General features: G+C 35.2%; 1 protein-coding gene and 1 long non-coding RNA gene across 2 annotated transcripts; both read right to left on the reverse strand.

Annotated features, from left to right (window-relative positions):
* Window positions 1-4,395: 4,395 nt before the first annotated feature.
* LOC139860770 (uncharacterized) lies at window positions 4,396-5,436 on the reverse strand. Its single transcript, XR_011763396.1, has 2 exons — window positions 5,344-5,436; window positions 4,396-5,096 (listed from the first exon to the last, which is right to left on the reverse strand). It is a non-coding gene; the product is annotated as an uncharacterized lncRNA (long non-coding RNA).
* A 2,459-nt stretch (window positions 5,437-7,895) lies between these two features.
* LOC139860781 (protein AGENET DOMAIN (AGD)-CONTAINING P1) lies at window positions 7,896-10,013 on the reverse strand. Its single transcript, XM_071849361.1, has 2 exons — window positions 9,544-10,013; window positions 7,896-8,589 (listed from the first exon to the last, which is right to left on the reverse strand). The coding sequence occupies exons 1-2, from the start codon at window positions 10,000-10,002 to the stop codon at window positions 8,116-8,118; spliced, it is 933 nt and encodes a 310-aa protein (XP_071705462.1). The 5' UTR covers window positions 10,003-10,013; the 3' UTR covers window positions 7,896-8,115.
* Between the last annotated feature and the right edge of the window lie 2,379 nt (window positions 10,014-12,392).

Genomic DNA, 12,392 nt, shown 5'->3' on the forward strand with positions numbered 1-12,392 from the left:
AATCGTTTGCATTCCAAAGATGTTTTACGTTTGCGAGCACCCAATTATCAAGACTTAACTGTATACGAACCTCATTGAATTAGTGTTAGAACCTACACTATACCCGAAAATATATTTCATCCGCTAACGGTAGCAAATCGTCCGAATGAGGGCTCGTCAAGCCCATGTGATCACATAACATAAGTTCACGTTTACACCCTGCAAGTGTAACTAATGATAATTGAATTGAGGCTTTTTGTTCTAACTCGCGTGGAATGTTGTTTTCGTACTTGTGTTCAAAGCATAAAAGTATGATACGTATATGTTTCTCATCCCATAGTTTAAAGAGTAAAAGTTGTTGAAAAGGTGGGACTATGATCTCACCTCGAGTGCACGAGTATAAATGTACTTCACAAAGTAAACGTGTGCAAGAAAGAATTCTAGTCTCGACCTAAACAATAGGTTGTATCAATATCGGTTACGACGCAAGGTCGGGCGAAATGTGTTCAATTAGTCATATGGCTCGTTACGACTCGATTAATATAGCATGTGAATCAAGTTGTCAAGTTTCATGCAAGATATAAGTATAAAAGCACGTTAGAACGATTGCAATAGTGTTTGGTTAAGTTTGACTAAAAGTCAAACTTTGGTCAAAGTCAAAGTCAGCGAGGTCGGGTCGGGTATCCGACGATTTTTCTAAGTTATATATTCATATATGAGCATGTTAGAACAAGTTACATGTTACTCGGAGGTGCGTAGCATAGTTAGAATTAAACGGCAAACTTGCAAACGAAGCAGAAATTTGTAGTTCATCTGGACGGCGTCCAAATAGGCTGGACGGCATCCAGATGTGAAAGCCAGGACGGCGTCCAAGATATGGGACGGCGTCCCAATGAACTACAGGTTGCTGAAGCTGAAATTTGACAAGTCTCGAACCAAACTCATTTCAAATACAACTTATGAACCGAAAACACTCAAGACACGTATCTTATATCGTTGGAAAGGTATTTTGACGAGGAATACAACTAAACACATATCATCAAACAAATACATCACTTAAAATGACCAAATCCTCGTCGAATGTTTGTTAAAAGTTCATCATTGATGTTTCAAGTTCGTAAAACGCATTTATGATTCGGGCAACCAATTTACATGTATTATATGCCGTTTCGAAGGTAATTGCGCATACAATACAACTAAATGCTTACAAATTACATTGCAAAGCATTTAATGCATCAAAAGTTCGTTTTAAGATCTATCAAACCCTAACCAAGAATCACAAAATCAATAATCATGTTAATGTAAGGTGTTCATGTCATCCATCATACCAAAACGAAGCTAACGATGCTAGTAACACCTTTAACACACAAGGTTTAACATCTAACAACATTTAATCAATCAAAATCAAAGATTTAACAAACCCATTTCAAGTGTTCATGCTAGTTTATGCAAAACAACAAGATCGAGCAAATAAATCACATATTCATGCTAGACTCGAGCCATAGACACTAACTAACACCATTTCAAGTCTATAAAACGAATTGGGCAAATGGCCCGAAAAGGTAACCTATAATGTCAAATTTGACAATAAAGGTAATATGACTTTTTCATATGCCCGAAAAGGATTACGTGTTTCAATTTTTCCCCGAAAAGGATTATGATTTGAAAAAATGTACAATTGAGGTAATATCGTCAACTTTATTAACGATCGTTAGTCAAATTCGTTAAGTTGTCACATGTGGTTGGCATGTGTGGGAGAAAATTACACGGTTGGTCTATGAACCTTATAAAGAAATAAAGAAATGATAAAAAAATTATAATAAAGAAATAAAAAAGTAAAAAAATATAAAAAATGATAAAAAAAAAGTAATAAAAATAAAAATAATAAAAAATAAAATTAATTTAAGTTTTAAGGTTTTGAACTTTTTATTAATATTTTTAATTTTTTTATAAGGTTCAGGGACCAAATGTGTGATTTTGTCCCTCACATGTCAAACACATGTGAGAACTTAACGAAATTTGACTAACGATCGTTAATAAATTTGACGATATTACCTTAATTGCACACTTTTTTCAAATCATAATCCTTTTCGGGCAAAAATTGAAACACGCAATCCTTTTCGGGCATTTGGAAAAGTCATATTACCTTTATTGTCAAATTTGACATTATAGGTTACCTTTTCGGGCCATTTGCCCAAACGAATTTGAGAAATCTAGAGCTTTTAGAAATCTTACCCCAAGTAGTGAAATTGGTACCAAAATGTAGAGGATGAAGAGAGGATCACAAAAGTACAATTTGTTTTGATGTTTGCTTGTTTGAATTGAAATAGATGATGAATCTTTGAAGTTGGGTGAAAGGGTGTTCTTGGTGACTAGAGAGAAAGAAAGGAGGAGGTAGGAGAAAAAGTGAATGAGTGGATGAGATGGTGGGTTGACTAGTTGACCTAGTCAGCTAGTTTGCCCACTAGCCAACTTTGGTCACTCGAGTTTAGAAGCGGGTGCGTGAATTAACCAAACGAATTAATTTAAATACGCGAGAATAAACGGGAGATGTTATAATCGAATAAAGGAAATATTAAGAACGTTAGTTAACGAAAGATACGAATTTAGATAACGGAAGGTATTATCTAAAAAAAAAAAAAAAAAAAAAAAGACGGGCGTTAAAATAATTTAACGGAAAAATGCGGGATGTTACAGTGTCTCCTTTTGCTTCCAAGATTGATCTTTTTTTAGGTATGCTTGGTTCGAAATTAGAGTACCACCGCTATATGCATCTCTTGAAAACGTCACGAAAATTGCTAGATGTATCAGCTCACTTTTGAAGATTGTCCCTACCTCAACCTCCTCAACCTCCTTGCTTAATGTTGGGTCTTTTTATGCATTTGTGGAGGTTTCAAGTGTTAAACACGTTCACGAATTGGTGGCAACCGAACTTGAGTCCCCGAAGACAGTTAGTATACAAGTTTGGGTTAACGAGATTTCTGATCTGTCATTATTGGATAGAATGCTCGAGGATAGATTGTTGTGGCTACCGATGCCTTTAAATCGGTGATGAATGTTAATCATTTGGAAAATGTACAATCTAACATGGTCCAAACGGGTAATATGTCGAGTTTGTTGACGACTAATGATGAAGTGTTGGATGATGGATCGATTAGTGCACAAATTAAGAGTGGGTCTTGTAACCCTCCTGGTTCTGCCGTGACATCTAATGCAAATGTTTCGGTTGCTCCTGATGGGCCTGTTGATACTGACTTATTTGTTTCTGATTCGGCATGCGGGCTGGGGATCGAAGGGCCAATCTTTTGTCCCGATTTTGGTCCTGTAGGAGGGGATAATGCGCCACAAATCAATTGTAATGGGCCTGGGCCATAGATTGCAGCCTCTGTTGAAACGTCAGTACAGGATGTAACACTTGTTATAATTAACGCGTTTGATGTGGATAACAACGAGCTTAAGGAGTGCCAGTGCGTCGATGTTTCGTGTGGGGATTCTTGTAAAATTGGGTATATTCAAAGGAAGGAGAAAGCGGCGTCTAAAGCGGCGTTAGGTTCTAAGATAGTTGCTGAGAATGCTAGTGGTGCTACCGTGAGTGGTGTTGGTATTGAATCGCGTAAGCCCAACAACAACAACAACAACAACAACAACAACAACAACAAAACCTAATACCACATAAGTGGTGTATGGGGGAGGTGAAATGTAGACAATCATTCCCCTATCCGAGAATAAAGACAAGTCATTTCTCCACCTAGAGTGAAAAACACTCTCAAAAGTAGAGAAAGACATCTATTTCTCTATGAATCGAGTAAGCCTGTTGCGTTTAAGTTACGAGATGAAGTGGAAGAGCCATCCGTTGGGGGACCCAAACGTGCTTATCGTGGTTACCCTGAATCGATTCTCGGTCCTTCTCCGGTCGAAGGTACGGTGATTGGTTCCTCGTGAATCTGATGCCGAGTTTAACTACAAATCGAGGAAGGGCAAACCAATCAATTGGAAAAAGGTTGAAGGGAAGGTGTCGTGGAATGGCCCGAGAAGGAAAGGAAAGTAACATTTTCTTGGTGCAGGTTGTTTTTTTTTCTTTTTCTTTTTATTTTATCTTGATTTTGTCTTTGTTTTTTTGTTTTCTTTTTATTTTATCTTGATTTTGTCTTCTGTGTTGCGCTGCATTTGTGCATGGTTGGTTGGTTCGGTCCTTTGTGGGTAGGTGAAGTTTGTTTTCTTGGCTAGTTTATATTTAGCTTTTCTAAGTTTCGTTTTGCCCGTTTAGGAACGTCTCACTGGTAGATAGTTTGTTTTGATGGTAGGTTAGCTTTCTAGAAGTGAGGCGTGCCGGAGCTTTTGTTAATTGTATTGTTTGATTGGTTCTTTCATTTTTAGATGAAAGGCCATGGTTATATCGTTAAAGTTATTTGCCCAAAAAAATAAAAATAACATGTTTGGTAATACACATATGAGTCTACATTATACATAACAATATCACGTTTCTACAAATATTACAAACACCAACCAAATACTTAATACTCGAATACATGTTTCTATAACAATCTAATGAGAAGATCCTTGTTTATGAGCATGTGTTTAACAAATCTATAATAAACACTACAGCTTGAAAACCATAAACTTTCTTCAGATAAAAATATTTGCTTAACATGATAATAGAGCTATTAATGTCACGATGTATGACCCTTTATATTGACTTGAAGGATTATGAAGGTAAGCTAACCCACCCGCAACACCAATAACTCTCTGGAAGCGTCAATTCTCACATGATACATGAGTAACACAAATCTTTGGACACACACGTTTCATGTGAATTGAAGTTTCAAGAGATGTATCAATATTGTCGGTGGGCTAGACTACCTTCATAATCCTCTTAGTCAATAAAAATGGTCATACATCATAACATCAACAGCTCTAATGTCTTGTTAAACGATAAATAAAAATCTATGACTTCTATCAGATAGATGCTTATAATATATTATGCTAACTACATGCTCATAAACAACGATGTTCTCATTAGAATCATTACTAAATTAATAAAATAAACTATCAAACAAACGATTTTTGTCCTCGTTCACATATATCTTCTGAAGCATATCACCAAGTAAATAGAGGTACTGCAAAAAAAAAATAAAAAAAATAATAATTCATCAACACTTCTAGAAAAACAAGTTACACGTATAAATTAGAGATTAGGCTTGGTAAAAATAAAATTAACTGTATAAAATAATAAGATTCATAAAAAGCATAAAAAATTGAACAAAGACTAGAAAGATCATCAATAATAATTGATAATATAATTACAACAATAATAAATATGCTACAGAATCAACGAAATGATAAACAACAATCTGTTATGCATACCTGGCTAGGATAAGATAAGAGATCATGAACGCTCTTAGGGTTAGAGACAGAGACAGGCGGCCATTTCTTAAAGGGTGAAGCCACCCAAAGACACGGCGTTTGTAAAAGCTTTAGGGTTTGCTGTTTTATAATGGTCTTTGGTCCTTTAGTACTGTTTTTTTTTTTATCTTGGTCCTTGATACTGTTTCGTCCGTGAACTATTTGGTCCTTGAACTTAGAGGTAACTTCAGATGAGGTTATATTGTTTTTAAGTATTGCCCCAAGCTGGGCGATCTTTACTAGTTTAACCTCAAAGTGGTGGTTGAGTGGTAGGGTCCTTCGAGAATTTTCAAAGGAGACTCGGGTTCAATTCTCACCAGCATCACTTTGGGGCCTTGTCTTTCAAAAAAAAAAAAAAAAAAATTATTGTTTTTAAGTATTGAACTCTGTTCGGTTTACTTGCAAATTAGATCGCGGAGTAAGGGAAAATTCAGGAGAGGGTATTGTCTACGTACTCGAGAGTTAAAGGATGTTTGATTTTGAGTTTGAGCTTAATGTTGATAATATACAAACTCAAGTTTTGTTGGATTGGTTTCAACTTTATACAATTAATTGATTTTTTTAGCTAATACTCAAGTTTGCTCGATAACTGCTCTACATATGGCACTATACAAGTTTATTCTCGTGCCAATGTAATTATTAACGTAACAAACAATTTTGTGAATTGTTAGGATTTGTGTGTTTTTACATGCCCTGACGAGATACAATTTTTTTTCCGTCCAAGTCAGTATTTTTATCCGTCTAAAAAAGTTGTTAGTGTATATAAAATATTAGTATAATCATAGAAAATCATTGAACTCCTTATTTTAACATTATTACTTTTATTGTGAATCATATACTGTTATTAACACAAAAAATTCTCATTCAATGTTGTTTTAAACTAGTCCGGAGCAGCCCGCGCGATGCGGCGGGGGCTTTCGGTCTGCATGTTCGTATTTAACGTAGCGTTGTGTATGTACAGAGAAGGAAACGACCAATGTGTTAAGACCGTTTAGATGTCGGTGTGGTTGGCGTTTTTAAAAAGGTATCCGTTTCGGGCGTAGTAAGTCTCGTTTTTTCGTAAAATTATTTTAAGTTTAATGGTGGTAGCGGTGAAAATTAATTCGTGATGAGTAGGAAGATAAGGCCCGTTGAACTTTACGTTGAGTTTTGTTTTTTTATTTATTTAAATTTAAAATTAAAGTTATGTTTTTAACCCCAGCAAAAGTTAACAAACAAAGATAGTAGAGGGGGTAAGTGAAAAAGTCTAGTGTGAATGGAAGGTGGTATACGGCAAACAAATGAAGGGGGATGACACCTTTTTTCAGGTGTTATAGTATATGTAAAATATATATATATATATATATATATATATATATATATATATATATATATATATATATATATATATATATATATATATAAGATAATGTATATTGAGAGGCATTATTTTTCTGGTCCAGAAACGTTAGGCCCGGAAATACTTTTATCGTAAAACCTCCTTTTGCCAGAAATCAGATGGCCTCCTCTCCGTTGATAGTTTTAAGACTGGAACTCATAATAACGTCGGGACTTTCTGGTCCAGAAATGTTAGGCTCAGTGTTGATGTTATCTTCAAAGTTCCGCCTAACGCTGTGAACATTTTCTCTGGGAGTTTCATAACCGCTTTCGACATCGGGACTCAAAGGGTCGTATTGTTCTTCTGCAGCGCTAGAGATTGGTTGTATGTTAAGACGTCCTGACATCTTGTTCGAAAAGATTGATATTTTGTCCTCGCGGATGGTGCCAAATGATCAAACCAAATTCGACTTAAGTGCAAGTATGTGAAAAGTAAGCTAACCTTCAGAAGATGTTCCTACGGTTAGGAATGGTGAACTTGGGGTGTGTTGTGGTGTTTGTCTCTTGCCGAGCCTCCAAGGTGAGCTTGAAAAGAAGATTAGGGATAAGTGTGTATTAGCCTACAAATGACACTTCAAGCTAGTATTTATGGTGATACAATCCGCGGTTATGCCAATAACCGCCATGTTAGTAATTGCCCAATCAATAACCAACTATAGAATCTTTTGATCGCTCACAACCTACTCCATGATCTCCACGTCCTCCAATAATTTCAGACATGTACTAGCTCAGCACAACTTGGTCAATGACAATACACTACGCTTCCCGTAGCGTTAAATAGTCCCCATTCCCTATTTCCCTATATACATTAAATGACCAAAGTATCATTTTCTCTTGTGAATTTTGGATATTCAAAATTTAAACAAATAAAGATACTTTAGCGCTTTTCAAAAAAAATAAAATAAATAAAGATACTTTAGTCATTTTAGTTGGGTGAGTAACCTAACCATCTTCGAGTAACCTGTAATTTTTTTATTGGGCTGAAAATGTGGGAAAAATATAACCAATTTGTTAGGTCACTGACTCGGTGTAAACCACATATATCATTCATGAAATTAACTTCAATCAAATAGTTCATGAATAATAATTACGAGCTATATATAAGTAGTGAAATTTTAACAAGGAGACAGAAAAAAACACTTTTTAATTGAGTATCAAAACCTCCACGCCAAATTATACTATAAGATAATAAGTCATGGGTCAGCAATAGATATTAGATATTAGACATTAAATCAATAACATCCTTCGTGTTTAAGTGGGGCACGTGCAAGTCACATAGACAGATTAACCAATCATTCTTAAAAGAACCATAAGTAGAGACCTAATTTCAATTTTCACCAGCCAGTTAATAATTACTCACTTTGTCTTCCTATTCATCGAGTTACACACCGATTCCGAAGAAACCCATTTGCCATTGATCCATTCCAAATGTCGCCTCAAATCAGATTGCTTAAACACAATTTCCTCATCTGTTGCCCTAAAGAACACCTCATATCTTTGCTTGCTTAAAACTTTAGAGATCACACCAACCCACCACCCATCGTTGTGCAATGCATCAACTTCTTCATACAGACGGAAATGAGCAACCGTTTCGTTTGGAGGACACGGACGAATGTGGGCCGTATCCACTTCTTCTGTCATAAAAGCTGTATCATCATCGTTCCTTAACGATTTATACTCGATTTTGAATTTCCCAAAGCTCAATTCTTCAATGACTGTTGCAGCAAACCAAGCACCTTGAAAACCATCTTCATCACTGCAGACTTCAACAGACGCCCCCTTTTGAATCTTTTCATTGTTTCCAACCTTAGACTCCATACAGTTGGATGGCTGCAGCAAATTAACATTAATTACACTTATCAAGTATCAAGAACTAATTTAATACAAACAGATTATATGGTTATCAAAACAGATCATATCGGTTAGGATGAAACTTTGTGATATTGTAGTACATGTCATGACTATGGGTAAAGTCGGGTAGGTACACTTTTTACCACCTTGCAAATCCAACTTCGACACCTCCTATTGTATGATTTAGAATTAATTATTGTATGCATTTAAAGTATTATTGTAAGTATATGACTTACAAAAAAGAAAGTCAATTTATGTAGCTGAAAACATACAATTGACATGTTTAAAATTTGAATAAATACAAAAGGAGGTTTTTGAAGTTAGATACATAAGATGGTAGGCATTGAACAGATTAGTACATTCCTAAATTATAAACCCCAATTTCTAACATATAACTAGTATCCCAAAATGCGAAAGACGTTTATAAAATATTTTCTTTCAACAGTAAACTACTCCGTAACTTATTAGGATGTTTTATGATTGTTTTACACTTTGTGTGACCTTCGACCCAGTCTACTATTTTTTAGAGCCATCTTCTTTTTAGAATTTACTGGTTTGAATTTTATTAATATATGAGCAAAAATCAACATCTCTATTGTATGTAATTGATAAACATGTTTGTGCTATGAAATGAAAGTATAGATAGCACAAAGTTACATGTTATCATCATAGTTGCAGCAACAATAGCAAGTTGCAGCAATGATAACATGATGTAATGCAATGAAGTATCATTAAACATTTAAACACATCTCAAGATACATCATACAATCTCAAATTTCAGTGCGCGAAAAGCCCATTATTCGCAGAATAGCAACTGAATAAAGAATTAGCGAGCTAGATATGATTATACAAAGCTTATACGACAACAAAGTTATATGCAGAGCAATGATATAAAGATGCAAAAATCAAAACTATAAATATACTAAGGAGTACCTCTTCTTCTTGTTCAAGTGGTGGGACCCATTTACCATAAACCCATTCCCTGTGAACTCGGAGCTCCGACTGCCCGAATTCCAGCTGTTCTCTCGTCGCCCGGAAAAAAACCGAATACCGGTCACCGGGTAAAACTCCGGTCACAACACCTTCCCACCATCCATCACTATAATACGCATCAACTTCTTCACTAAACTTAAACTCCCTGTCACGCTTTTCACGTGGTGGGACCGGGCGTAACTGAACAACATCTAGGGTTTCACGAAGAGGTTTTGTACCGGATTCATCAGCCATTAGGGTTTTGTACTCGACTATTATCAAGTGTTTGTTGTTTTTGTTGGTGTTTTTGGGTTTAATTACGGTACCGGCGTACCATGCGCCACGAAATCCGTTGTCGTTGCTGCTGATTTCGACTTCTGTTCCGTCTGTGAAGTGTGTGGAATCGATGTGGGTTGACATTTTTGATTTTAGGGTTTTCTTTCGTGTTTGGATTTGGGGATTTTGATTACTGTCCAGCGAGATACGGTTTAGTGGCAAGAGAATATTTGTGAATTATTTTGGGTCTGGAGGGGAACTGTGTCATTTGGCTACTGCATAATATATTTGTTTTTGTTATAAATCTATACATTTACTAGTCTATTCTTAGCAACAATGCTTCTTACTAATAAATATGAACAAAGAATAAAGAAGAGGAATAGAAAATAATTTCTATTATGAAAGTATCGACGCATCATATCCTTACATTTCAATTGGTATTTATAATACTAAACTTTACTGTATAAAATCTACTCACAAGATTTCATATTTGTCTTTTACTTGGTGGATTGATAAATATGTAGAATAAATTGTTGGCCATATAATCATAACTTTTATGATATCACAACACTCCCCCTTGGATGACAATTTTGTTTCGTTAGAGAACAACTTGTACTGCCTCGTTAAAAACCTTGCTAAAGAAAACCCAGTGGAAAAAACTTTAGCTAAGGAAAAAAGAGTGCAGCATAAAATTGACTGCCCCTCAAGTAGGCATCGCCTCAGCTATTACATCTTTTGAACATGCCTCATGCCGATATTGTGAATGTGTTTTCTGAAAAGAGCAGTTGGGAGTGCTTTGGTAAAAGATGAACAGAGTTGTTACTGGATTAAACATATCTCATTTCAATTTGATTGTCATTAATGTGATCTTGAGTATATGAGCAGAATCTAAGGTTTTCATTTGAAACTTTATCATCTAAATCATTTATGTATAGTTTAGCCCCCATGATTTGTCTACAGTCTCCTTCATAGTTTACTCAAACCATTGTTTCAATTCCTATTCTCTTTCAGTCCTTTTCTGAGCCTTACCAACATACCATTCTTTTTCATCAAACTTATGACCGTTAAGACCGTCTATGGCTTTAGTGCCTCGTCAGCATTTATGTTTTGTTCTGTCACTTTTGATACTCTTCTTTCGTTTGTACTATGCAAGCTGCATTATCTTCATAATAGTTGTTGGCCTTTTATAGCATTCTAGTCTAGGGGTGTTCATCGGTTCGGTTTTCGGTTTGTTCGGTTTATTCGGTTCGGTGTATTCGGTTTTGAAATTTTTTTAGGCAAAACCGAAAACCGAACCGAAAACCGAATTCAAAGTTAAAACCGAACCAAACCGAAAACCGAATTCAAATTCGGATTCGGTTCGGTTTTCGGTTAAAACCGAATATTATGAAAAAACTGAGAACGTTGGTAGTTTAATTGTGGCGTTACTGATGTCTTAGTTATTTATATTCTAAAACAATGACGTATTATTAAATTATCAAGAATTCGATGATTTATTAATATTTATAGCTTAATTATGACGTTTACTGCTTCTGTTATTGAGAAAAAGAACATAATAATTTAAGTAACATAATTATAATGTGAGCTGCCAAATCTTCATATAGGTGAGAATATATTTTATTGATTGGATCCCAAATTATAATGACACTAAAACATAAATATACAAATTAAATATATAAAAATTTTGAATTCGGTTTTGAAATCGGTTTTCGGTTAAACCGAATTCAGAATTTTTAAAACCGAAAACCGAACCGAAAACCGTATTCAAATTCGGTTTCGGTTTAACGCGATCCGAAAACCGTTTATCAAATTCGGTTTGGTTTTTTTCCGGTTTGGTTTCGGTTTGGTTTTCGGGTTCCACGGTTTCAAACCAAATACTGACCACCCCTATTCTAGTCCACAAGAATCAATAATGATTTGTGTCATTGATCTCAACCAAACACATTTTCGAGTAGTTACATGTAATGAAATCACTTCGTCATGATTTGATGATGTTGCAACAAGTGTTTGTTTTAAGAACGCCATGATTTTGTGGTACCACCATTTAGGAATACATATCCAGTTTGAGATTTATCTTTATGAGGATTAGATATATGACCTGCATATACATAATCAACCAAATCTTGTTTTGAATCGTTAGAATAAAATAATTTTAAATCAGCAGTTCCTCAAGGGTATCAAAATATGTACTTGATCCCATTTCAATGTCCTTTTGTAGGGGCTGAGCTGAACCTTGTCAACAAATTAACTGCAAAAGAAATTTCAGGTCTTGTACAATTTGTAAGATACATAAGAGCTCCAATTGCACTAAGATATGGCACTTCTGGTCCCAGAATATCTTCATGATCTTCACAGGGACGAAATGAACCAGTGTCAACATTAAGTGATCTAACAACCATAGGAGTACTTAATGGTTTTGCCTTGTCCATATTGAAACGTTTTAAAATCTTTTCTGTATAATTTGTTTGATGTACAAGTAAACCATTAGGCATATGTTCAATTTGCAAACCAAGGCAATACTTGGTTTTTTCGAG

Source organism: Rutidosis leptorrhynchoides, chromosome 1 (genome assembly GCF_046630445.1).
Source record: "Rutidosis leptorrhynchoides isolate AG116_Rl617_1_P2 chromosome 1, CSIRO_AGI_Rlap_v1, whole genome shotgun sequence".
In the NCBI taxonomy this organism is placed as follows: Eukaryota; Viridiplantae; Streptophyta; class Magnoliopsida; order Asterales; family Asteraceae; genus Rutidosis; species Rutidosis leptorrhynchoides.